Source organism: Geosmithia morbida (assembly GCF_012550715.1).
Source record: "Geosmithia morbida isolate 1262 chromosome Unknown scaffold_5, whole genome shotgun sequence".
Classification (NCBI taxonomy): Eukaryota; Fungi; Ascomycota; class Sordariomycetes; order Hypocreales; family Bionectriaceae; genus Geosmithia; species Geosmithia morbida.
The window spans coordinates 743,350-767,802 of NW_023336192.1; the positions used below are offsets into that span (position 1 = coordinate 743,350).

Sequence of the window (24,453 nt, forward strand, 5' to 3'; positions counted from 1 at the left end):
ACACAAGATAGGGATCGATCATGACACAGTTAGCTTACCCCTCTGGGTGTAACGTTATGCCCTTTACCGGGCCGAGAAGCTGAGCGCCAAAGACGAAACCCGTAAAGATTATGCCGGTTGGTGGCATGCAAAGATGGACGTTTTGCCGTTGGCGACCACTGTCATGACGGCGTCATCCCTGCCTTAAAATGGCTGGAGTCTAGACAGGAAGATATTATGGGCGCTTGATATAAGCTGGATCGGTCTATTTACTAGAAGAGACGGAGAGGGAGGGAGGGGGAGAAGGAGAAGCCGCGGTAAGATACGATGCAAGCGCAGGGACAGGTGCAAGGTAGACGCAGGCGCGAGGCGCAGGCGCAGGCGCAAATGTACAAGCATGTAGGAGTAGAGGTATATTGTCACTAAAATAAGATAGTATCGTGGTGGTCTATTCCGGAGCACCTGCCATCTTGGCAGCCGATGTCCCCATGCTCGGATATCCACTTTTGATGGCGAACAATGGCCCAGATTTTCCAATCCGAGCGTGATAATTACTAGTATACCGCTTGTACACTCGGGTAAAGTTATGAAGGCTGAGTACGAGGACATGTAACAATGGACGCGTTGTGCTTTAGCGCTAGCAGATCAAAATATGGCTAAAATTCGATCGACCTAAGAAAAGAGGCAGCAATGAACAATGGCACGATCAAGGAAGAGGAAAGAAGGGACCATCTATATATAACTGTCCGTATTATTAATATCATCCTACGAAAGAGACCAGGTGCTGGGACTAGGGTATGTACGTGCTCACCCGCAGCAGTTTATCACGACGCATCTTGGCAACGCGCCCAAAGAGGATATCCGTGGAAATGACAGCAAGCCAAGCATGATAAGAAGGTATACACACACACACACACACACACATGTAATAAGACTTGTATTGGCATTCGTGTTCTCACCCATGTCTTGTGTATGTGCGCGCTATTCCTGCCATCTTGCTTGGTTAGCCATTCTCTCTCTCTCTCTCTCTCTCTCGTACTGCCCAGAGTCTGCCCTGAGTCCCTGGCTATGAGAATTCATTCCCCTGTCGCAACCCAAAACGCCGGCCCAAGACGAGACCTGGTAAAGGGGCCCCGCGGTCCCCTCCCACTGGGAGTCTTACAACGTGCGCACTCGTACCTCTACTCCGTACTGTCGAGTATTAGCAGTACAGCTACTGCTAGTAATATTGCCACTCCATAAAGGAATCCACCGTGACGTACTCGGTAAGGGTTCCAGGTGGGCGCGTACCTGTAAAGGCCTCCATCTACAGGGCGTCATTATAAAAATTGCAGCCTTGTAAGCGGTAGTGTGAACTTGTTATAGGTGCCGTGGTGATATGGCGTCGTTACAGGTGCCGGCTAGTACTAGTCCAGCGTGGTTATAGGGGATCATTACTCCATACATACCGCATTACCGCATCGTGGTCTATGATCAGCATAACAGTACCAGTACCTACCTACTACTACCACTACCTCCACTAGTAGCTGTTACTGGTAGGATACAGATTACATCCTGTCCACAGCCGGGATGAAGAACAGTTTTTGCGGCTAGAATAGAAAACCCCTTATCCAAACGGTCTATCCGTATTCTTCTCTTCTCCCCCATATGATTATCACTACTGTAGTATTAATACCTACCAAGAGTGCTCGTATTCTCAGAACAGCCGGTAGAGCTAGCAATGGCTAATAATACACCTACTACGAGCATTACTAATAATACTCCATCGCTACTGCACTCAACGCTCCCTTGACATATCGTAAACGTCCCCAAAGGCTAGCCCCAGCCCAGGCGGCCAGGCCAGGGTGTTCCCCTTTGTGGATACTTGGCAGGTCATTTAGGCATTTACCACCCAACCATCGTCATTCCTGGCCTCGTCAGGGTCGATACTGGTTTTGTCTCTTGTCTGGGCAATGAACAACGAGTATCACGATTCCGTACTTATTACCGCCATTCTCTTCCCTCCTCTCATAAGGCGCTTTCTCTCTTCTCTCTCTCTCTCTCTCTCTCTCTCTCTCTCTCTATCTATCGCACACCCCCTCACGAAAAAATCAGGCAAGGAAGACCTCCCTCAATCTTGCTTTGCTCCTTACCGATAAGCATCGTTTTTTTCCGTTGCTGTGATACCCAGGTACTACCACCACTACTCTTCCATCCTTTTTCTCTCCTGCTTTTGGCTGTCTCCGTTCCTCCTCTCCCCTGCGAGAGGATACCTTGACGATCTTTGTCCCAAACCATCCTCCCCTCTCTTCGTCATTGCCATCTGGCCCCGTTTCCAATCAGACGAGTATCCGTCTCTAGGCCCTCCCTGCCCTTCAAGTACCTGCCAGTCAAGTCCCTGGTGGCTCTCTCTCGTCATTGAGACGTACTCCGTACCGCGTACCTGAACCCTTTCCCTTTCCCTTCTCTCCTTCTCTCTTCTTTCCCACACACAGCCCTCTCTTGCCCTCCTCCCCCCTTACCCCCCCCCTTCCCCAATCTGGCACTCTTTGGCTCCCTCTTCACTGGGTCACGCGCTGTTACGTACAAACCCACGCACCCACGCACCCACGCATACACAAAACACATACCTACGATAACACTCCTACTCCGTACGGAGCGTTGCACACCACACACACACACACGCACACACGCCTCACCTCTTCACCTCCTCTACCACCCCTCCCCCTCCTGTCATCTCTTCGTCTTCCACTCGGCTGCTGGCATGTCCCGGGTCTGTCCGTGACAATCTTGCCCCAGAGTTACGGAGTACGGATACATGCTACCCGTACCCGTGCGGTAACGTGCCAGCGGCCCCACCATCCACCGCCAGCTCGCGCGAGTACGAGTACCACTACTACGAGTGGTACTGCTATCATTACGGAGTACTACCACTCCTACTACCACTACTATTGCTCCATAATATCACGATCTGTACCTTAGTATCCATCACGAGGGCCACTCCCTATGAGGCTTCGGTGACGACAACAAAGACATGGAGAACTCGTCTAGGAGGGATCGCCTCATGGGCAAGCTGTTTGGCAAGGACAAGAAGCCAGCAGGGGATAGCCTCGAATCTCAGGCCTCTCTCGATGCCTTCCTCCGCAGCTCCTCCGACAACCTCAACATCACCCACGTTCCTCCGCCCCCGCCACCGTCCTCCACCGTCATCCCCAAGCTCTCCAAGCTCGACACGACCGTTGCCAAACTGCCGGCCGCAGCTGTTGGCGTCAATCAGCAGGCCCAGAGGAACCGTCCTGTCGCTCAGGGCCGACCGGTCGACCATTCCGTCTCCCAGCGTCGGGGCCCCCGACCCAACAAGAAGGGGCTGTCCGTCCGCTTCACCGATGCCTACCCCGACGTCATTGGTGAGGGCGGTGATGAGACAGACCTGCCCACCGTAGAGATATCCAAGAGAAAGAAGGCCAAGCCTCCCTCTCCCGTTGCCCAGAGGGCACCGCCGCCGTTCCCGCAACAGTCTCCCCCGAAGCAGCAGCAGCCAACCCGTCTACCACCGCCGCCAGCCGCCGCTACCGCTCCTCCTCCTGCCAGCAACCCCTTTGCCGATGTTGGGAAACAAACGTCTGACGATCCAGACTTCGTGCCCAAGCCCCTCTTGCGAACTGCCACCGGCTTCTCCTCGGTCTACACCCCGGATTCGGACGATGACGATGACGAACAGGAACCCTCCCCCGTCACCCCCGTCATCACGAACAGCAGCAATAATAACTCGCCCTTCCGCCAACGAGCTAGCCTGCAACAGCTGGCAGCCCCGACAACCCCGGAGCACCAGCCTGCCAACACCCTACGACCCGGCAAGGCCTTCGATGCCAGATACCTAGATTCTGGCCGCCACGATGAAGATCGGAGATCCTTCATAGAGATCCACCAGGCTGAGATGCGCGAGGCTGAGGGTCTGGCTCTCGCCAAGGCCGCCAGAGGCGCTGACACGACGGCCTCGGGGAATTGGGCCGACAGCGATCGACCTCCCTCAGCCTCCATCGACAGTTCGCCAGAGCAGCAGAGGCGCCAGCAGAACGTTTCTCCCGTCTCCGAGCTCGGCAGCCCTATTGTCCAGTACAGTCCCGCCGCTTCCATCCGCTCTGACGTCTCTAGTGAATATAATGGTAGCCGTGAGGAGACACGGGCGCCCCCAGCCCCGCCCCCGCCGCAGCACCAGCAACTGCACGAGAATGCGCACCGTGCTGCCCAACAGCAGGCGCAGGCGCAGCAACAACAGCAACGACAGAAACAGCAGCAGCAGCAGCAGCAGCAGCCGTTACCACCGCATATGCATTCGAGGGAGCCCAGCACAGCCTCTCAGAAAGATACTCCGTCACCGCAGCCATCCACCTCGTCCGTCCCGGCCTCGGTCCCGGCGCCTGGTCTGGCGTCGCTCAAGCTGCACGACGTTGTCGCTGCCGTCAGTGACGATGCCTTCAACGCATTTGTGACGCGCACGTCCCATCTGTTCGAGCTCTTCCGCCTGCATTCGGAGGCTTCTGGCCCCCTGTCGAGCCGCACCCCCCGAGACTGCGCCCGTGCAGGCCTGTGGTGGTTCATCAAGGGCCGGATGGGTCTGGAAAAGACGATCCGCGAGCGGCCCTCGTCGCCCCAGTCTCAGATGCACCACGAGATTGACCGGCAGCAGGCCTACACGAACTTGGCAAAGGGATACTGGCTCTGCAAGAAGGTCATACCTGAGGTCTCGCAGCTCCAGGGCATCGCGGCTGCCGATGCCGAGGTGAATGAGGTGACGCACACGCTGGTGTCAGCCCTGAGCAAGATGGCCATGTCGATGAAGAGGAACGGGATACTGCCACCTGAAGAGGCCTTTCTACCCCAGACGATTGACAAGTCGATATGGGTCGAGTACCCGGCCTTGAGTCAGGACGTCGTGGCCCTGCTGTCGGGCAACTGGGGCTCGAGCCTTTCGGCCATGCAGCACCAGCTGTCGACGCTGCACCTGCTGGACGCGTTCCCGCTCGGCGACGCCGCCGACACCTTCAGCCTGGGCCGCTTCGTGGCCGATGTGTACCTGATGGAGCAGGGCAGCGAGTCGCACCGGTTACACATACCGGCCATCCTGTCGGCGGTACGGCCTAAGAAACACACGGGCCTCGTCTTTGTGCTCGCCAGCCAGAACGGCAGCTTGCAGCTGGCCATCCAGGAGACGAAGAGCGCAGGTCCAAAGTGGGACGACGTTCGGTGGCGCAGCGACACGTGCTCGATGGATGTGCGGCTCCCCAGAGGCTTCATGCTGGCGGTGCAGCTGACGCAGGCTGACTTTCGGTCGCTCTGGACCATGTACGACTTTGCGGTCAAGATCAAGTCGACCTTGTACCCGCGGCAGGATGAGATGGTCGTGTTCCGCAACACGCTGCGGTCGTTCCAGTACATCGAGAGCGAGACGGCACAGTCGCGCGTCTTCCCCAAGGACCCAGTGCCGCACTGCGAGGTCGGGCTCTTCGAAAGGATCCACAAGGAGAGCCGGCCGACGGGGACGCGTAGCTGGCACCGGGGCTTCCGCATTGCGGTGACGACGGGGGCCTCCACCAAGACGCTGAGCGGGGTGCACCACACGTACCCGCCGTCGATGCCGATACAGTTTGGCTTCTTCCGGACCGAGGGGGACGCCCCGGCGCTGTCGCTCCGGTTCGAGAGCGGACGGCAGCGGGGCCGGATGGTGCTGACGTTCACCGAGGAGAAGGAGAGGATCCGCTTCCACTCGCTGCTCACGGGCACGGCACTGGACCACGACGAACGCATCTTTGCCGATGTACCGCTGCGCGGCTTCGTCTTTGCCGAGAGTATCCGGGAGCCGCTGGGCCTGGCGCCGTTCTCGCGCATGCCGTGGAAGGCGGCGCGCGTGGTCAACGACGAGTTTGGCCCATCGGGTGAGCAGCCGCCGACGGTGCAGGCTGACCACCTCAAGGTGGTCCTCGAGTACCAGAACGGCACGATTACGGACCGCGTCAACGTGGGACCCGGGGAGCTCCGGATGCGTCTCGAGGTGACCAACGCCAAGCTCTTCCGCATCATGAGGCAGCCGCAGTCGGACATGACCATGTCGGTGTCGGAGGCGCAGGTGCCCAAGGAGCTGCCGCGCAACCTGACCGAGGCGTTGCGGGTGTCGCGGTCCAAGCAGACGATCCGCTCGCTCGAGTTCACGACGCTGCGCGACCTGCACGCCTTCCAGGCGGCCCTGACGGGCTGGGAGGTGGTCTTTGACGGGCTGGCCCCGGCGCTTGCCATCACCCGTCGCCACATGATTGTCCCGATCCACAAGAAGTGGGAGGCTGGGTACACGCGTATCCAGCTCGTCAAGCAGGACGACATGATCCAGCTCCTGGCCTTCTTCGAGGAGTTCCAGCACGGCCACTGCCTCAACTTCATCCTCAAGGGCACGGACGTGTACGAAGGATTCGCGCGCGGAGGCAAGACGGGCGTCCGTTTCGTCGACGCCAAGTTCCCCTTACCCAGACTGCCCGAGGATAAGGATGGCGACTACGACGACATGGCTTTCATTTCGCTTGACCTGCCTGACTTGCCTGGAGAGCATGACGATATCTCTATTCTGTTTGAGAACGATTCGGGTATGCTTCTCTCTCCCTCTCTCTCGCTCCCCTTTCACACATGCGCGCACATCAACAGACACGCACACATACATATATACATATATATTGACACATGGACTAACAAGTTGAACAGATCGCGAAAACTTTTCCCAATGTCTTCCGGCACCAGTCAAGACTGTCACCCGCATGGCATCCCGGTTGAAGCAGTAGAGCAAAAAAAAAAAAAGAGTACTCGTTTCTTCTCTTGTTACTTCTTCTTCTAATGTTCTGGGGTTCTTTCCTGTTGGAGGTTCCCGTTATTGAAATGGAAAAAGGTCTTGGCGAAGGAACATGACCAAAGCGAAAGAAAAGGAAAGGAGTGCCGTCAACAGACAAAAGGGGGGACGGGATTAGATGACGGCATTCGGAGCATCAGTTTACGGCCCGACGAGGCCGGGACACGGCGTTTTCTTCTTTTCATTCTTCCTATCTCTGTTTGTCTCTTCCTTTGTTTCCGGCGGGAAAGGGGTATAGGACAGCGTTTATCTTCTTCGAGTGTGAATCTTTATTTTTTACTTCTCTTTACGACTTAGATATCTACCACATACGGCAATGACTACGATACTTGGATACATCATCCGATTTATGGAACATTGTCATGGGATGCGTCCGCGTTGACGAAGGCAGTAAGATGGGCGCAGGAGAGAGGGGAGAGGGGATGGGACAGGCGTTGCCTCTCTACACTGCCTAAGCAAGGCCAGTATAGTAACGATGGTGAGCCAGTCGCGTGCGGCGATGAACAGCTCGTGACCCTGCGTCGTAGAAGCAGAAGTGCATGACTTGACGATGGTGGTGGTGCGCACGCATGATGTATGTACATGTACGATGTGCGATGTATGATGGATGCATTGGTTGTGGGTGTACAGCTTATCAGTGAGAGGGGGGGAGGGAGGAAGCAACAAAGACAGATTATACGAGAGGAAAGAAAGATGGACAGTTGGAAACAATGAGAGGCGAGAGAAGGAAAAGACGAGAAAGAAGAAGGACGAAGAGACGAAAAGAAAGAAAAGACGGTAGGAATGGAGAAAGAACAGGGGGAGAAGTATGAGTTAAGATGATCCTGGATACCTGCAGGTGTGGAGTTTTGATGTGCGATCGATTACAGCTGACCATTTCTTTTTCGTTCAAGGTTCGTTCTTGGCCCTTGGGTCGGATGGACGGTCTCCCCCCTCCCCCCCCCCTCTCTTGTCAGGTTGGGAAGTTGTTCTAGTCTCCGCAGTGTCGGGGAGAGTATGCGCTCCGATTGACTTGTTTGCTGTCCTTTTTTCTTCTCTCGTTTGTGTTTTTTTTTTTTTGTCTATCTGTCTGTCACATCTCTTACGCTCTTCTTCTTTCTCTTCCTATTCCAGACTCTCGTCCTCATCTTCTCCTCCCCTTCTTCTCCATCTGCTTCTTATAAGGAACGAAATCCATCTCAGAGCTACTATCCTCAACCCCCCTGCCCACCAGATTTTTTTTTACTCTTCCGCCCACTGCCACTACCAACGACTGCAGGTAAAACTCGCCCGCCGCATCCGTGGATTGGAAAGTAAGAACGGACTTGTATACCAGGACGCCATGGGGTTGGTCTCTCTGGCTTCTGGGAAACGGAGGTCGTCTCTTGCTAGCTCTAGTGAGTTGTTTTCTGTTCCTTTCTGTCTACTCGTTCCCTCCGTCCCCTCTCTTCCCCTCCATCGCCCGTGAGAAGTTGCTTGCTGGGGATCTTCATCAGAGGAAGAGATACGTCATTTCTGTCTGATGTAAAAAAGGGGAAAGAGAGGGAAAAAAAACCCCACGTGCGAGTGCACCGAGTCTGCCGAGATTGAGGACTGTGCGCCTCACAAACGGGGAAAGGAGGGGGGGGGGGGGGGGGGGGGGGGGGGGGGGGGGGAGGAGACACGAAAGCTTCCATCTTACCAGAAGGTGTCTCTGGGTACGCAGCGAGCCTTCAAGGAATCGGGCCATTCCCGAAAAGACTTACACACTCCAAGTCGTCATCATCATCATCATCATCATCACTATCCCCAACATCTTGGAAGCGAGCCAGTTGCGTCACCCCCCCTCCCCTCCCCCCTCCACAAGGAGCAGAGACAAAAAAAGATACCCCCCACATCCCACTTCGTCTCCCGTACAAGTACGAGCATTTCGTATTAGAGCGCGGGCAAGTACCTCTTTGCCATCGACTTGCTGCTACAGGTAGTAGAAAGTAGTAGTGGTAGAATTCTCTCCGGTGGTAGGTGGTGCTGCTACTGCCACTGCTGCTTGCTACTGCCACTGCCACTGCCACTGCCACTGCCACTGCCACTGCTGCCGCTACTGCTCCAACGATTACTACGGTGGGAGGATGAAAGCCATCACCGTCACCATTACCCCTCTACCCTACCTACCCCTCTACCTCTCTCTCTCTCTCTCTACGCTCCGCCCTCCACCCTCCATCTGACCCACCTCCGTCACCAAAACCATCCATCTTCTTCTCTCTTCAATCTCCGAGCCATCCTAGCAGCACCAGCTAGGACCTCTCCCTCTCTCCCTCTCTCCCACACCCACATACACGCACAAACACACCTCCGCAGACACCTGAAATCATCCTCCCTATTTCTCTGCTTCCGTTCCATCTGTCCCCCCCCCCTCTCCTCAAGAGCAACTACATCCTTCCGACATGTTGTCTAACTGGTGGTACCCGCCCGAGGAAGGCAATCGATCCTCTGTCGACGATGGCGCCCACAAGATTAATCCCGACGACGACTCTCAGGCCATGGAGCCCGATCAGGGAAACGGTAAGCACACCCCTACGCGCGCACTCTCTCGGCGACGATGCGCTGGTCCTCGTGGCACGCACGCACGCGCGCACTCGGATAGGAGCAGTCGACTGACGACGACATGCAGTCCTGTCTCACATCATCTCCCAGCTAAAGCCTGGCGCCGATCTGAGCCGCGTCACTCTGCCCACCTTTATCCTCGAGCCGCGCAGCATGCTGGAGCGCATAACAAAGTTGGTAGCCTTGCGGGAACTCGCCGTTCATGTGGAGCCTGCGCAGTTGCTGACCTTGCTCGTCTCCCACATTCGCAGCTTCATGTGCCACCCGGAGATGCTCCTCCACATCCCCACACTAGACGACCCCGTCGACCGATTCGTCTCTGTCGTCAAGTTCTACCTCAGTGGCTGGCACATCCGTCCACCGTCAGTCAACACGCGAGACTCCTGATGGCCGGAGGGAACCCCGCGGAGGGAACCCCGCGGAGGGAAGAGAGAAGGAGACGAGACCCGGCTGACACCTTTTTTTTTCCCCATCACAGAGGCGTCAAGAAACCGCTGAACCCCATCCTCGGCGAGCTATTCTCCTGCTACTGGAATCTCGAAGACGGCAAGCACGCCTACTACATCTCGGAACAGACGTCGCATCACCCCCCCAAGTCGAGCTACTTTTACATGGCACCCCACCACCACATCCGCATCGACGGCACCCTCAAGCCCCGCAGCAAGTTCCTCGGCAACTCGGCCGCCAGCCTTATGGAGGGCGTCGCATTTCTGAGCCTGCTCAACCGAGGCGCCGACCCTTCAAGAGGAGAGCAATAGTAGGCTACTCCCCCCCCCCACGTGCAGAGACAAGAGACATGGATGTGACAAGACCTGCGATGAAAAGAAAAGAAGAAGGGAGGAAAGAGATGAAGGAAAACAGGAGGCTGACATTTCTCGGCAGCATCCTTACCCAGCCCAACATGTACGCCCGAGGCATCCTGTTTGGCAAGATGAAGTATGAGCTCGGAGATCACAGCATAGTCCGGTGCCCAGAGCTGGACCTTACGGCCGATATCGAGTTCAAGGTCAAGGGCTGGGTCGGCGGAACCTACAACGGCATCGGCGGCGTCATCAAGAAGGAGAGTACGGGAGAGGTGTTGTTTGAGCTGTCTGGTCTGTGGAGCGACGAGATGTTCATCAAGGATGCCACGGTCAGCACCTCACCCCCCCCCTTGTCCTTCCCCCCCCCCCTTCTTCTGACGCAGAGACAGACCGGCCACCGCGAGATGTTCTTCAACGCCAACCGCTCAAAACCCAACAACCCCCGCGTGCGCCCCCTCGACGAGCAGGCCGACGTCGAGTCGCAGAAGCTTTGGTCACAGACGGCCAACGCCGTCAGGGAGAGGAATCATGTGCTCGCTACAGATGCCAAGACGGCCATCGAGGACCGCCAGCGCGAAAAGGCCGCTAAGCGCGCTCAGGACGGCCTCGACTGGCACCCGAGCCTCTTCCGGAAGGTCCAAGCCACGGCCGGCGGTCCCGAACAGGACAAGGAGGCTCTCGAGTGGATCATTGACGCTCACATGTAAGTACCTCTTCGCCCTCACAGGATACGCCCTCCTAACTGATATTGCGCGCGTAGCGACACCTCCCTGCCCCCCGAGAAGCAGATTGAGCAGATCCTGGCCATATACCCCATCATCGATGGACAGAAGGCCGCACCCAAGCAGGAGGAGGAGGAGGAGAAGAAGGCAGATGAAGATGACAAGCCCGCCGACGAGGACGAGTCGCCAAAGAACACCGCCGCCGGTGCCCCTGCCAGTGTTCCCGCCCCCCTCGCCGCCAACTCCGAGGACACGACGGCAGAAGACCAGAAGCCGCACAACGAAGTGGAAGAAACCCTCGCCGCGACCAGCAAGCCCGCAGACGGACCTCTGATTGACCTTGCGCAAAACGTCAAGAAGTCGCTACCGGACGACAAGAGTATCCAGGGTTGAAGCCGTGGGAACGCAAGCTGCCAGACAGGGAAAAATAGGAGGCAGGAGGAAGAGAAACTCACGGAAGAAAGACTTGCAAGGGCAAGAGGTGATGATCCCTTGTGAGGTCCTTGGATGAGGCCGGTTGGTTCCAGCGAGTCTTGATGATACCAAGAGATGGGTAATAACCTTACCCAACCCACTCACCCATACTGATACTATTACTGCGACTGCTTTACACGCACACATCTACACGACACAAATTCTTTTTTGGGGAGGGGGAGGGGGAGGGAGAGGGGGAGGGGGATCTCACCCGCCTCCTCTTGCTATTAGTAGTAGTAATGTCTGGGGAATAAAGGACTCAACAAGGAGGGATGGGGGGCATGAAAGGCGATTCAACAACTTGGCGGGAGGACATGTCATGCATATAATGAGTGTCGATGGCAACATGAAGGAGAAAAAAATATACATTCTTAATTTGGGGACTACCAGGACAATAATACCGATTGTTCTTCATCTCATCCACTCGCGCGAATACAGCAAGGCTTGGTATAGGACAAGAGCAAGATACGGATACGTACGACGTGATGACATGTACATTTTTTTCTCTCTTTCTTTTGGATACTGCCTACTTGTACGGCAGCAGCAGTAGCATTAACCCCCCTTTCTCTCTCACTCTTGCCGCCCCGTCAAAGAATGGCTTCCTAATGCCCCTTTATATAACGCCAGCCCAGAAGAAGAAGAAGAAGAAGATACAACCCAAGCTAGAGATGTAGAGAAGAAGATTTTTTTTTTTGCAAGAGAGACAGCAGAATACACTTGGAAAGACGCACAAGTTCAAACAAAAGATCAAAACCTCCGACGCGTAGGCTCGGGTGTAGGCGACCTGCTGACGCTCTTCTCGTCGCGACCCCTCATCTTGAGCCACTTCTTGGTGCTGTTGATGATGTCGCGGTCGAGCTCCTCGCTGGGGTTCTTCCGGTGGATGAAGTTGCAGAAGCCACCGCGGACGCAGCCCTCTCCCGAGTTCAGGCGGCAGCAGGCCTCGCGGAAATCGGTGACGGGGCTGAGCTCGCAGTAGACGGGGCGGCCGGCGTACCAGCGGCTGTTGAGCTCGTCGCAGGCCTTTTGGGCCGACTCTTCGTACTTGAAGCGGGCGTAGACGTTTCCGATGAGGTCTGAATTTTTTTTTTTCCAGAGAAGAGTTGTTTTTGGTTGGTAAGTGATTTCTTTTTTCTTTTTCTTTTGCTTCTGTATGCGTGTATATGCGCGTGGAGAGAGAGTACATACGATCATTGTTATTGTCACAGACGACTAGCTCTTCTGGCTCGCCATACTTGCACAGCTCGCACCAGATGTCCTCGTAAAAGGCGTCAAAGTGATTCTGGAGCTGCGCCGGGTTCATGCGGTTCTTTGTGTCGTAAGCCGGGTTCTGGTACAGGTTTGGCATGAGGATGGTCTGGCTGTAGGATGGCTTGACGTGCTTGCGGGAGCAGCGATCTCCGTGACGGCAGGCGCCGATTTTCTGGTCGGGAGAGAAGGAAACGTCAGCACGCCTGATTCCATCTCCGTCTTCTTCAACCCCCCCCCCCCCCGTAACGGGTACGAGGATCGCGACAGTGGTTGGGGTGACGAGATGGGGAAAAAAAGAAGAGAAGAAAGTTGGCTGGAAAAAGCTTACAAAGTAGAATGAGCAGTTGACCTTGTCAAGCTCTGTTCCGAAAATGGAGGCGAGAAAGCTGGCCATTCTTCTTTTTTTGATATGTATAACTGTATGGGGACTGCGACCGAGATTGTGTTGCGATTGAAAAGTGGTAAGGCTGGGCCGTGGGTTCGGCAAATGATGAGGATGATGGTAGAGGAGGAGGAGGAGGTTGAAGATCCATCTCCCGGCGCGCGCCCCCCCAGAAACGAAAGAGCAAAGGACATGTGGCGCATATGTGGCGTAATTACCAATCAAGCCACACTACCCCGACACATTCCAGAATCCTATCGATAGGGGAGGTGATACATATACGAGTACAGGTTATACTCGTATATGTCTGACAACGGGCGTCATTGAATTCACCCAAGACATAATCCGCTTTTCTTCTGACTCGACGGAATCCAACAGCGTTGGACTACCGTTGGATGGATACCAGTATGTCTTTCTTTTCTTCTGATCACCACATACTTGGCTCTTACAGTATGTAGTTTCTTTCTTTTCTTTTCTTTTTCTTTTTGGGTAAGAACTATATAGAAGAATAAGAATAAAAAGAACTGATATTACTACAATAGCCTGCATACACCAGTCACAATGCAGGCTGAGCAAGGGTGGATCCCCCACCGTCTGAGGGGCTCTTCCACCCCTGAAAGCGCGCGGATACTGGGGTTCGTTGGTTCAAGTTAATTATCAGACGACGGATGGAAGAGAGGAGAAACGAGCAAGGATCTAATCCAATTCACTCCTCCCCTTCTTCTCTTCTATAATACCAATCAACTACGCCTGTTTCTTTTTTTTTTCTTCCTTTTTTTCTTTCTCACTTCTTTAACCCCTCCCTCGACCTCCCGGGACGAATTCGATCGAAACGAGAAATGCAAAGACGGCAGCGATAAGAAAGAATTGCAACAAAGGGGGGTCAGAAGAAGGCAATCGCGAAAGACAGGACGCTGTTTCTTCTTCTTTCTTCTTCCTACCCCGGAATTCAACATCTACGCTGCCCCGCCCGCCGTCGCCGCCGCCGTCGCCTCCAAAACCATGGATCAGGCAGATATCCCGGCGCTGCTGTCACGCATGGCAAGCGACGAAGATGCGTCCCGCAAGATGGCCGTGTTCAAGCTGCAGAGCTCCATCAACGACCCTGCCTTCGCCGACGTCTTCATCTCGTCGGGCGGGCTGGTGGTGCTCCGGCGCCTGATCATGAGCTCGAGCGGCAACACGCTGGCCTACTCGCTGCAGAGCCTGACGCGGCTCCTGGAGGTCGACATGGGCTGGGACGTGTTCGAGGGCCCGACGGCGAGCGACCTGGTGGAGCGCATCGTGGAGCTCATCGTCAAGAACCCGCTGGTTAACATCCTCAGGGGGGCCATGTCCATCCTCGTCTCGCTCGTCAGCCACTCGCAGTCGGCGCCGCCCGAGATCTCGGCCTCGGCCTCGGCCGTCTCGACCACGGCCGCCCCGGGCGCCTTTGGGTTCCGCGCCCTCAAGCCCGCCGTCGCCGTCCACCCGCAGTTCCTCGAGCTCGTCATCCACCAGCTGCAGAGCGCCGACCACGCCCTGTGCGGCATCGCCCTCATGCTCATCAACGCCCTGATCCGCGACGCCCTCTCCTCGGCCGACGGGGTGTCCATCAGCAGCAGTGTGGTGGGCGGTGGCGGTAGCAGTACCGCCGGCAACAGCAACGGCAGTGGAGACGAGTGGCTCAGCCTCATCAAGAAGCTGCACGACCTCGGCCTCGTCAAGGCGGTGTGCAACCTGATGCGCAGCTCGGCCCTGCAGGACCTGGCGCACCCGATGCTCGAGTTCCAGACCCTGACAAAGGTGCTGCTCCGCAAGTGGCGCGACATCCGCGTCGACCTGGAGCGGAGCGAGCACCGCCGCGCCCTCAAGAGCCTGCACCTGGCCAGCAACCCGGACTGGTCGGCCTCGACCGGCGGCCCCGGCTCCGCCAACGGCTCCGCCAACGGCAACACCAACGGACACTCGCGCGACAACTCCAGGGGGAGCAAGCGCCACAACCCGGAGAAGTGGAGGCGCCTGGGGTTCGAGACCGAGAGCCCGTCGCACGAGTTCGAGACGGCGGGGTACCTGGGCCTGATGGACCTGGCCGACTACGTTCGCAAGTACGAGGGCGGGTTCCAGAAGCTGCTGCTGGAGCAGGCGTCGCAGCCGCTCCGGGACCGGCTCCCCGTGGCTCGAGCCAGCCTGTCGGTTACCATGATGCTCTACCGGCACTTCGAGGTCGGCCGGGCGGACCTCGAGGACGCGCGGAACGGCGGCGGCGGAGGCGGCGGAGGCGGCGGCGGGTACGGGTACCGCGGCGTCGACATGTCGGACCACGACTCGCTGTTCAAGCCGCTGCTGCTGCAGTGGTCTCGGCTCCACGCCGCCGGCCTGCACGCCTTCTTCCGCATGTGGAAGGCCACGGGCGCGCGCGGCGGCGACTTCGACAAGGTGGCCGAGCTGGTGCGCATCCTCATCGACCACGTCGTCGGCCACGCGCCCCGCACCAGGGACGTCATGGAGACCGAGGACGACATGCATGAGTACGACGTCGCCCGCCTGCGCCAGCTGCAGATGGACATGCTCCGCCTCTCGTTCGAGGACAAGTGGGGGAAGCACCTGGTCCAGGTGCGCGACGAGCTCACGCAGGAGGCCCTCCACTTCGTCAAGGAGCAGCGCGTCCGCTGCCTCCTCCACGGGTCGTGGTTCGCACGGCCGCCGGCGGACGGCAGCAACGGAGACACGCACTACCTCCCCTGGCGATTCGCCAAGCTCTCGCACAACAAGCGCTTCCTGCACTACGCCGACTTTGCCCAGAAGCCCGCTCAGGATCCCGTCCTCGGCAACCTGCCGGACAAGGTGGACCTCGGCACCGTCAGCTCCGTGGTGTCCAACGTCTCGTCGGAGGATCCTTCTGGGACCCAGGCTACCGCCACCGCCACCACCACCACCACCACCACCACCAAGAAGAGCAACAGCAACAGCAACAGCAACAGCAGCAGCAGCCCGTCTGGCATGACGAAAATCACAATCAACACCGAGACCGGCGGCAGGGAAAAAGTCCTGCTCACGCTGTGGCCACCCACTCACAGTCAGGCGTCCGAGTGGCTGGACGGCCTGCTCATGCTACTGGGCCAGGCGCCCATCACATCGGATACGAACAAGCTCGTCAACCTGGTCAGCGATTACGGACTCAAGATCAGGATGCTGAATGTCAATTTCGGCTCGGCCTTTCAGGGTCCGCCGCCTGGTGCGGGCGTGGTGCCCAGTCGGAAGGGACTGGATAATGACTACTTTTTTGATGTATAACATTTCTTTTCCCGCTCATCTCCTCTTTTCTTTCTCCTTCTCCTCCCCCTCCCCCTCCCCAATAACTTATTGTTCATTTTGTTTTATCGTTTCCGGCATCGCCAACGTCTGCATATTATCTTTGTTTTTTCTTCTTCTCCTCTTCTTTCTATATATACCCCACCCACCCACATACACACACACATAGTTGCGGGAAAACCGAGGGTTGGAATTGTCTGGCTACTACGCCCCCTCTCAAGATGACCTTTCAAGATGATTAGTATTAATTACCCATTTTAGTTATTCTCTTTCCTATCTAGCTTCTTTTTTAGATTTTCTTCTTCTTTTACGCATGAGAAATGTACAGATTGTTCAGGAATCACTCTTTCCCACCAAGTATCAGGTCCCAGGACAGCAAGCGTTGAGGCAGAAGGACTCGTATGCTCGGGCGGCGCTGACCTCATGACGGCATTGCGAGCGAAGCCCAGGTTGTGGATACCGGGGACCCAGTTCGGGACAGATGGGGAACTGAGCACAGCTGGTACCCGATGATGGATTATGGGAGGGGAGGGGGGCGGCGGAACTCATCGGGCTGCCAGATTTCATGTCTGATGTATCAGATATTCCAAACCGTCACCACCACCCCTTCTCTCGGCAGACGGAGTAGCTGTGCTGTACAAGAGAGAGGGGGAGAGAGAGGGGGGGAGAGAGAGAGGGGAGGAGAGGGAGAGAGAGGGAGAGAGAGAGATGCGGGACAGAACGTTCCATCATCAGGCCGCCGGGCCTACGGTCGTCGTGCGTACATCGTCTCCATGGGCCACGCAGAAAAGAGTCCCACAATGATGCAGCATTCGCAGCCGGTACCACTACAGTCTACGACCGATACGGTAAGGCAAGGTGATGATACATAATAATAGTACATATTACTCCGTAGTAATAATAGTAATCCTATTGCTCCTTACCCCGTAGTATCTACGCACTGACGCAGCGATACAGGTATTCCGTACGCACGTAACTTTGGCTCTGCCACGCTAGTAAGCTGTAGCTAGTGGTTGCGGCAGAAAATGATGCATGCCGTGTGTGTGTGGCCGATCCCGGTTTCAGTTTTTTGCTTACTTGGGCTCTCCGCAAATTGCTGCTGCTGATAGACTAGACACACCAAGATCGGGTCTCCTCCCCCTCCGGGCAGACAGACATTTTTATAATAAAAAAAAATTGTTTTTCTGATGACGACTGCGGCGTGTCCTCTTCTTCTCACTCCTCACTCTATCCGTAACTGTAGGAGCATTAACTACTGACTCACCGTCCTTCCGGACTGCCACCCACAAAAAGACCAAGACTTGCCCTGCCCTTGTGCCTACTTCTTCTTCTTCCCCTCCCTGCCTCCAAACTTTTGCTGCCGTTCCTCTTCTCCTCCATTCTATTCTCTCCTCCCCCGCCTTCTCGAGAGAAGAGAGAGAGACAAGGTCAGAGATGACAGTGGTTCTGGATCTGTGATCCCCCCCCCCTCTTCCCTCCCCGCCCGCAGCCCCAAATCCCCGAAAGAGAAGGATCCACAATCACAAGGCGCCGTTGTGGCGCACCCACAATTTATCTGTGGCGCGTACACACACATACTCGTAAGACACGTGCGTGCGTGTGAGAGTGTGTGGCGCCCCAAATACCTGGAATTGGCAAAGGTTCCAATCTTGAGGGGAGTCCGCTGAAAACCCGCTGAAAGCCCGCTGAAAGGCCGCCCGCCCAACTTTGGTAGGAGAGGAGCCATCCATCCACTCACTGCTTTCCCACCCGCTGCTCGGACCTGGAAACTGCTCTGGGTTCTGCTTCAGGCACTGCTTTGCTGGCCTCTCCCACCACCCCTGAACAGATCCCAGCCCACGTCAGCACCCACCTCCCCCCAAACGGGCTAATGACCAGCCAAAAAAATAAAAAAAAATAAAGAATAAAATCATTACCACAATTTACAATCACGGCAACAACACATCTCTCTCCTTCCTCGTTTCGTCACTACCACCAGCCTTACCCCCTTTCTCTCCTCCTGCTGCTGCGGAAGAGCGCAACTTTCCTATTCATTCCACAACGCTCTCCGTGTCTTTTACGGTATGTTGAACCTCCTGCTATCGCTGCTGCTGCCCTCTACGCCTCTGCTGTGCGCGTCTGTACTACCTGCACAAGGGGGAGATCGAGAGCTGGGCATCTGCCTGCGTGGCCTCCCTGTTCCCCCTCTTATCGGCCCTCGTTGCTTTGCTGGCCTCGTTGTCTTGTCTCGCCCGCTTCTTCGCTCACCAAGCTGACAATTCTATCTTCTGCTATTAGACTTTTGCGCGTCTCGAGAGACTGCACCTCCAACATTGTGTACTATCTGACTTCTACCAGAGCAAAGAAGAAGAGAAGAGAGCTCGGATACTCCTTTCGACCCAACACACACAGCAGCCATGTCCCGCATCCAGATCCCGATGGACGTCATCACTTCGCGTCTCAACCTGAGCGAGAGGTTCCAGGGCCTGACGTCGACGCCCTTGAACGGCCGCTTCAGCAACCTGCGCCCCATCGGCGAGTTCATCGATGTCAAGCGCGTCAGCAAGCCCGCCAACTTCTCCGAGGTCCAGTCACGCGTCAACTACAACCTGAGCCACTTCTCGAGCAACTATGCTGTCGTCTTCGCCATGCTGAGCATCTACGCCCTCATCACGAACCCTCTGCTGCTGTTCGACATCATCATCGTCATTGCCGGCATGTACGTCATCGGGCTGCTCGACGGCCGCGACCTCGTCATCGGCAGCTTCCGCGCCACGTCGTCGCAGCTGTACACCGGCCTCATCGTGCTCACTGTGCCTCTCGGTCTGATTGCCTCGCCTATCTCGACCCTGCTCTGGCTCATTGGCGCTAGCGGCGTGTCCATCCTCGGCCACGCCGCGTTCATGGACAAGCCTATCGACGAGGCTTTTTCCGGGGAGGCGGTCTAGGTGGTCGGCCGCGAGCTCCCGAATTTGCGCCCCCATGGGGAAGACCATCGAGGCGCGGGCGGAGGAGAACCGAGGGGGACGATGCTGCGCACCGCGGGTCCTGGGGTGGTGACACCAGGATCCGTGAATTGGAGACGGACGATGACTCGGATACCCAGGGGGTGGGCCTCTTCTCGAGGCGCGGCACGCGCCTCGCGAGCGACTCGCTCCGCTTTACGGGTATAGGCTTGGGTGACAGGGAGGACGGCGGTGCCCTGAGGAGGAGTGGCTGCGCAGACGATTCATTCGACGACTCAGACATGCATTCTTCCGACGGCGACGACGGCGACGACGATGATGGCGAGGGGGCGGACGACGACGAGCACCTGGCGCTGATTGATCCCGAGGAGAGGGAGGAGTACCTGGTCCGGAGGGCCATGGACAGGATCAACCGCGCTCAGGCCAGGGGCAGGGATGACGTGAGCCTGACAAAGACAGAGCTGGAGGCCCTGGAGCGGTGGAGGCGGCGTATAGAGGAGGAGGAGGAGGAGGAGAGGAGGGAGCGCAGGAGGAGGCGGAAGCACCGCGTATCGGTGCCCCTGTCTCAGCTGGAGACCGTCTCTCGCAAGAGCAGGTCGTCCCGCGACGGCTCGGAGCCGTCTTCCTCGCGCCATCCTTCGACCGATAGCCGGGCCTCGAGGCCCAGCAGCAGCCGCCAGGCATACCCGCCCTTGGGCCTCTTCCCTCCCCCTTCGTCGGCCTCGGACGCCCGATCGCGCCGGCGCTCCGGGACTACGACTTCGGCATACCGGCCGGACGGTCGCGAGCCCTCCTTCCAATACGACTACGTGCAGCGGCCGGCATCGTCAGCCTCACGGCACGTCTCGGACTCCCTCACGAGTGCTGGAGGCCCGCGCTCGTCCCGTAACGCCTACCAGGCGGACCCGTACCAGCTCCACACCGTGGGGTCGCGTGCGCCGCCGGCATCGTCATCGGCAGGCGCTGCGGCGGCGTCCTCTTCCAGAAGGCACACGGCGTCGGATGCGGCCTACTCGTCAGCACATCAGCGAGCGTCAGCACCCGCCCTTCCTGTCCCAGGCAGGAGTGGTGGTCACGATTATGCCGACGAGACGATGATGATGAGCTCCGACGAAGGGGGCGGCAGCCGGTCGAGCGAGCAGAGCACCAGCGATGATCTCAACAGCGGGGCGCGTATTCGGGAGCCCACAACGACTAGGAAGAGGGGGGACAGTGTAGCGGCGGAGAGGCACAGGCCTGATCATGCTCCGACAAAGAAGAAGTCATCGTCTACATCTAATACGGTAGAGGTATCGCCCAAGCGGAAGCCTGTGCCGAGCAGAGGTAGGAAGAAGAAGAAGTAGCGTGGTGCGTGTTTTTCTTTCTCTTTCTTTTCTTTTTCTCTTTTTGTTTTTCTCATTGTTTCTCATTTATCTTTCTTGGATCCCCCCCCCCTTTCTTGTATTAGATTGGTTCTTTCGTGTTGTAATACTCGTACAAAAATAGAGATGGGATGGAAAACAACACCCCTCGATTCAGGGAAATTATTTGTTATGAATCTCAATAGACTTGAATTATATTCACCACCTTGTGCTGTAATCTCATCTTTACTACCTGACGGCGTATCCATACATGATTTCTGCATCACGTTGTGCCTGCGACGTTGCCTCGATAGAGTCATACGAGTGAGTATTGTACGAGTATACTATTATTATTATTACTTAGTAGACTGACTGTACGGAGTACCCGTACATATATGTACTCCGTACCAGTCCAGGCAGATGGTCCCCACCCACCCACGGTAACATTACGACCCCAGGCATGGACCGCATGGTACGGTACTCCATAGGCCGATCCCCACGTCGCAAACCAGCTCTCTCAGCTCTCGGCCCTCTCTCTCTCTCTCTCTCTCCCCCTCTCTCTCTCTTCTCTCCCAACGACATCCCATCCTATCCCCGATCTCTCCATCTCTTGAATCTCGTATCCTCGTCATAAGAAGAAGAACGAAAAAAAAAAAGAATTTGAAAGAGGAGAGACGAACGTGCAAGACACCATCATGCCCGAAGACAAGAGACCGTCGGCCGCAACGTCCAAACAGGCCGCCAAGCGTCTCCTCAGGGAGCTAGACACGTGGGAGGAGGAGCGCAAGGAGGAAAAAGGAATCGAGAGGCTCGGTCCTGTCAGCGAGGAGGATATATTTACCTGGGAAGCTGTGGTGAATGGCTATGGTGTAGGAAACGGTTATGACGGTACGTTGATTTTCTCTCGACATTTTTCATTTATTCACTTCTCTCTCTCTCCCCTCTCCCCCTCCCCCCGCCGCGCTCGTCTTCTGGGGCATTTCCATTTGGACTCATCACCTCCCTCGCCCTTGTGGCACCTACCTACCTCTCTCCTCGAGGATATCTTGACCGGTAGAAGGAGAGAGAGAGAGAGAGAGAGAGAGAATAGTATAGAAACGCTGACAGAGGTATAGCCGGCCGCTGGCTCATCAGCATCGAGATCCCACCGCATTACCCCCTCCAACCGCCGCGGATGCGCTTCGTCACCCCCATCGTCCACGCCAACATAGCCCTCCAGACGGGCGAGATCTGCCTCGACCTGCTCAAGGACGCCTGGACCCCGGCCTACAGCGTGCTCGAGTGCGTGCGCGCCGTGCGCATGCTGCTCGCCTGTCCCGAGACGGACAGCCCGCTCAACGTCGACGTCGCGGCCCTGCTGAGGGGTGGCGACGTCCTCGGCACCAGGAGGCTCGTCGAGTGTTGGTGTGCCGACGATGGGGGGAGGTATGACGGGGCTTGATGAGCGTTGCTCTGCCGCCGTGCTCTGCTCTCGATGCTTGCTGTTTGCTGCTGGCTGCTTGCAGGGCCCTGTCATCTTCCCCTACCCCTCACCCCCAAAGTTTGATATATATATGTTTGTTTGTTCTGTTTATAATGATACGGGCGTTTGTATTTTTGGGATGGTACCGAGAAGAAGGAGAAGGGGGGGGGGAGCAAAAAATTTGATCTTGGAGAGTACTTGAAATTGTTATGAAGACTTGGAAAGCAATGTATATCTTGGGGTTTTGAAGGAGAGTTTTTATAAACAGCTCAAGAAGGGAGATTTTTTGACCTGATTTTTTTTTTCCTAGAGAGAAAAGATTGTCAAGAACCAAGACTGCGTCGAAGCCCGTTTCTGTATCTCTACTACGCATCGTCGTAGTATAACGAGGACAATAGAAGAGGAACTACCCTAACATCTAAGAAAAAAGGTCAAAGATACGTCTCTCATCTAGTCATGCATCAATTGTCGGCGATACCACACAGCGCATGAACAAACCCTTGACCTCCCAAGGCTTCAATATTCCACACAAAAAAAAAATCTAGAACAAGGAGATTGATGGAAGGCATAAAGAATAATGGCCAGTCAAGATGTAAATACACGATAAAGAACGCCAGATGCCAACCCTTTCAAAACATGGAGGCGTAATACAACATGCCTCCCCCGGGGGCTCGCTCTTTTGTAACCTCACCGCCCCCTTTTTTTGTGCGCTTGTGGCCCCCTCTCCTGATATTTCTGTAGGAGATGTTTGCTGTTCTAATATTGATGGAAGAGGAAAAGGGAAAGGGGGGTCCGTCACCCAGTACAAATTAATAAAACGATAGTCTTTGGGAGAGTAAGCTCATTCGTTGTAGTGGTAGACCTGGGGGTGAGGAGGATCTTGTTAGCTCTTGACTACCGTCTCTTGCGGTGCATCTTTTTTTTTTCTGCTGATGGGCGATGTCTTACCTTGTAATTGGGAAGACCATATGGTTGCCAACCCAGACGCTTGGCCATCTTGGCGAAACCTTCCGTCTCGATGAGGTGGTAAAAGGGGAAAGCAGGGAACATGGCTCCGTCACGGTGGACGTCGGCCTTGACGAGGAGGGCGGTACCGCCCACGCCGTCCAGGGGCACGACCATGTCGGCGTCCTTAGCGTCGGTGACCATGTAGGCCATGAGGGCTCGGTAGGTGGCCATCTCGGCGTAGCCCTCGACGATGATGTCGTCGGGGCCCATCTCGGCGGCCATTTCCTGGGCGATGTCGCTGTCCTGCCAGCTGTTGAAGTCGTAGGCGCGCTCGTCCATCTTGCCGGTGTCGGGGTTGCGGTACCGCTGGAAGCAGTTGGGGACGATGATGGGCTTGTCGTGGGAGGCGAGGTCCTGAATGAGGGTGGCGGGTGTCTCGACGACGTCCGAGTCCAGCCAGAGGACCCACGAGGTCGAGGGCCCGAGGGTGGTGAAGAGGAGCGAGTTGCGGGCCTTGGCCATGACCTCGCGGCGGGCCTTTTGGTTGGAGAGCTTGTGGCGCTCGCCCTCGTCCTGAGACGACAGGGGCGGGTCAATGTCCTGGCGGAGGATGATGATGCTCTTGAAGCGCTGCTTCTCCGGCCCCAGCTTCTGCGTCCGGTGTATCTCCTGCTGCAGGGCCGCGGTGGCGGCGTTGCCCTCCTTGGTCTTGGGGAGGATGAAGCCCAGCGTGATGAGGCCGTGCGGGTACGACAGCTTCAACAGGTTGTCCCAGTACTCGTAGTAGAAGCGGGCCATGGGCGTCAGAATCAGCACGCTCTCCTGATTTCCAATGGGGTTCGCCGTAATGGTCACGTCGTTGAGCCGGTAGTGCTTGACCGGCGGGGGGCCGACCTCGATGCCCGATCGGGCGCTCGGTTTCCTGTACGGCGATGTCGGTGGCGAGAGGTGGTGCTCGGCCGTCTCGCGAGTCAGTTGGCCTATTGTGGGCGTCGAGGACGAGGGCGACGCCAGGAAGAAGAAGATGAAGATGCACAGGGCCGCGCCCAGCAGGAGTGTCAACGGATTGGCCTTCTTCAGGCGCACCGACCCCATGGGGCGAGCCATGGCGGTCGGGTGTGGTGTGCGTGTGTGTATTGGAGGGAGGGAGAGGGAGGGAGAGTGCGCGCGTCCTGTGTACGAGATATGTATCGACGATCGTTGATTTGAACAAAAAGAAAAGAAAAAAAAGAACAGAGAACAAATGGTTATAAGGAGTGGACGAAGTGAAGAAGAGGGGATGACGAGGGGAAAAAAAGAATTGGCCAACTTTAAAATCGCATAGGGAAGCGGGAGACGAAGAGGGGGGCCTCGTCGTCGTAGAGTAGTGTCGGCGCAGTCTATGTCGTCTGTCGTGTCGTCGTCGATGCCGATTCTTGGG

At 56.4% G+C, this 24,453-nt stretch overlaps 8 protein-coding genes across 8 annotated transcripts; 6 read left to right on the plus strand and 2 right to left on the minus strand.

Annotated features, from left to right (window-relative positions):
- Positions 1–2,992: 2,992 nt before the first annotated feature.
- GMORB2_6229 (uncharacterized protein) lies at positions 2,993–6,495 on the plus strand (the record flags this gene model as incomplete). Its single annotated transcript, XM_035468199.1, has 2 exons — positions 2,993–6,445; positions 6,481–6,495. The coding sequence occupies 2 exons, from the start codon at positions 2,993–2,995 to the stop codon at positions 6,493–6,495; spliced, it is 3,468 nt and encodes a 1,155-aa protein (XP_035322180.1).
- Positions 6,496–9,252: 2,757 nt separating this feature from the next.
- GMORB2_6230 (oxysterol-binding protein-related protein 8) lies at positions 9,253–11,330 on the plus strand (the record flags this gene model as incomplete). Its single annotated transcript, XM_035468200.1, has 5 exons — positions 9,253–9,370; positions 9,480–9,774; positions 9,891–10,169; positions 10,295–10,918; positions 10,976–11,330. The coding sequence occupies 5 exons, from the start codon at positions 9,253–9,255 to the stop codon at positions 11,328–11,330; spliced, it is 1,671 nt and encodes a 556-aa protein (XP_035322181.1).
- Positions 11,331–12,158: 828 nt separating this feature from the next.
- Positions 12,159–13,056, minus strand: GMORB2_6231 (splicing factor U2AF 35 kDa subunit; the record flags this gene model as incomplete). Its single annotated transcript, XM_035468201.1, has 2 exons — positions 12,159–12,487; positions 12,600–13,056. The coding sequence occupies 2 exons, from the start codon at positions 13,054–13,056 to the stop codon at positions 12,159–12,161; spliced, it is 786 nt and encodes a 261-aa protein (XP_035322182.1).
- A 990-nt stretch (positions 13,057–14,046) lies between these two features.
- GMORB2_6232 (ELMO/CED-12 family) lies at positions 14,047–16,320 on the plus strand (the record flags this gene model as incomplete). The annotated part of the gene is made up of 1 exon (XM_035468202.1): positions 14,047–16,320. The coding sequence occupies one exon, from the start codon at positions 14,047–14,049 to the stop codon at positions 16,318–16,320; it is 2,274 nt and encodes a 757-aa protein (XP_035322183.1).
- Positions 16,321–18,734: 2,414 nt separating this feature from the next.
- GMORB2_6233 (PRA1 family protein 1) lies at positions 18,735–19,265 on the plus strand (the record flags this gene model as incomplete). Its single annotated transcript, XM_035468203.1, has 1 exon — positions 18,735–19,265. The coding sequence occupies one exon, from the start codon at positions 18,735–18,737 to the stop codon at positions 19,263–19,265; it is 531 nt and encodes a 176-aa protein (XP_035322184.1).
- Positions 19,266–19,346: 81 nt separating this feature from the next.
- On the plus strand, positions 19,347–20,610 carry GMORB2_6234 (PRA1 family protein; the record flags this gene model as incomplete). The annotated part of the gene is made up of 3 exons (XM_035468204.1): positions 19,347–19,373; positions 19,424–20,456; positions 20,573–20,610. 3 exons carry the CDS (start codon positions 19,347–19,349, stop codon positions 20,608–20,610), a joined length of 1,098 nt encoding a protein of 365 aa, XP_035322185.1.
- Positions 20,611–21,318: 708 nt separating this feature from the next.
- Positions 21,319–22,064, plus strand: GMORB2_6235 (peroxin-4; the record flags this gene model as incomplete). The annotated part of the gene is made up of 2 exons (XM_035468205.1): positions 21,319–21,511; positions 21,739–22,064. The coding sequence occupies 2 exons, from the start codon at positions 21,319–21,321 to the stop codon at positions 22,062–22,064; spliced, it is 519 nt and encodes a 172-aa protein (XP_035322186.1).
- Positions 22,065–22,926: 862 nt separating this feature from the next.
- GMORB2_6236 (mannan polymerase complexes MNN9 subunit) lies at positions 22,927–24,140 on the minus strand (the record flags this gene model as incomplete). The annotated part of the gene is made up of 2 exons (XM_035468206.1): positions 22,927–22,947; positions 23,034–24,140. The coding sequence occupies 2 exons, from the start codon at positions 24,138–24,140 to the stop codon at positions 22,927–22,929; spliced, it is 1,128 nt and encodes a 375-aa protein (XP_035322187.1).
- Positions 24,141–24,453: the final 313 nt, after the last annotated feature.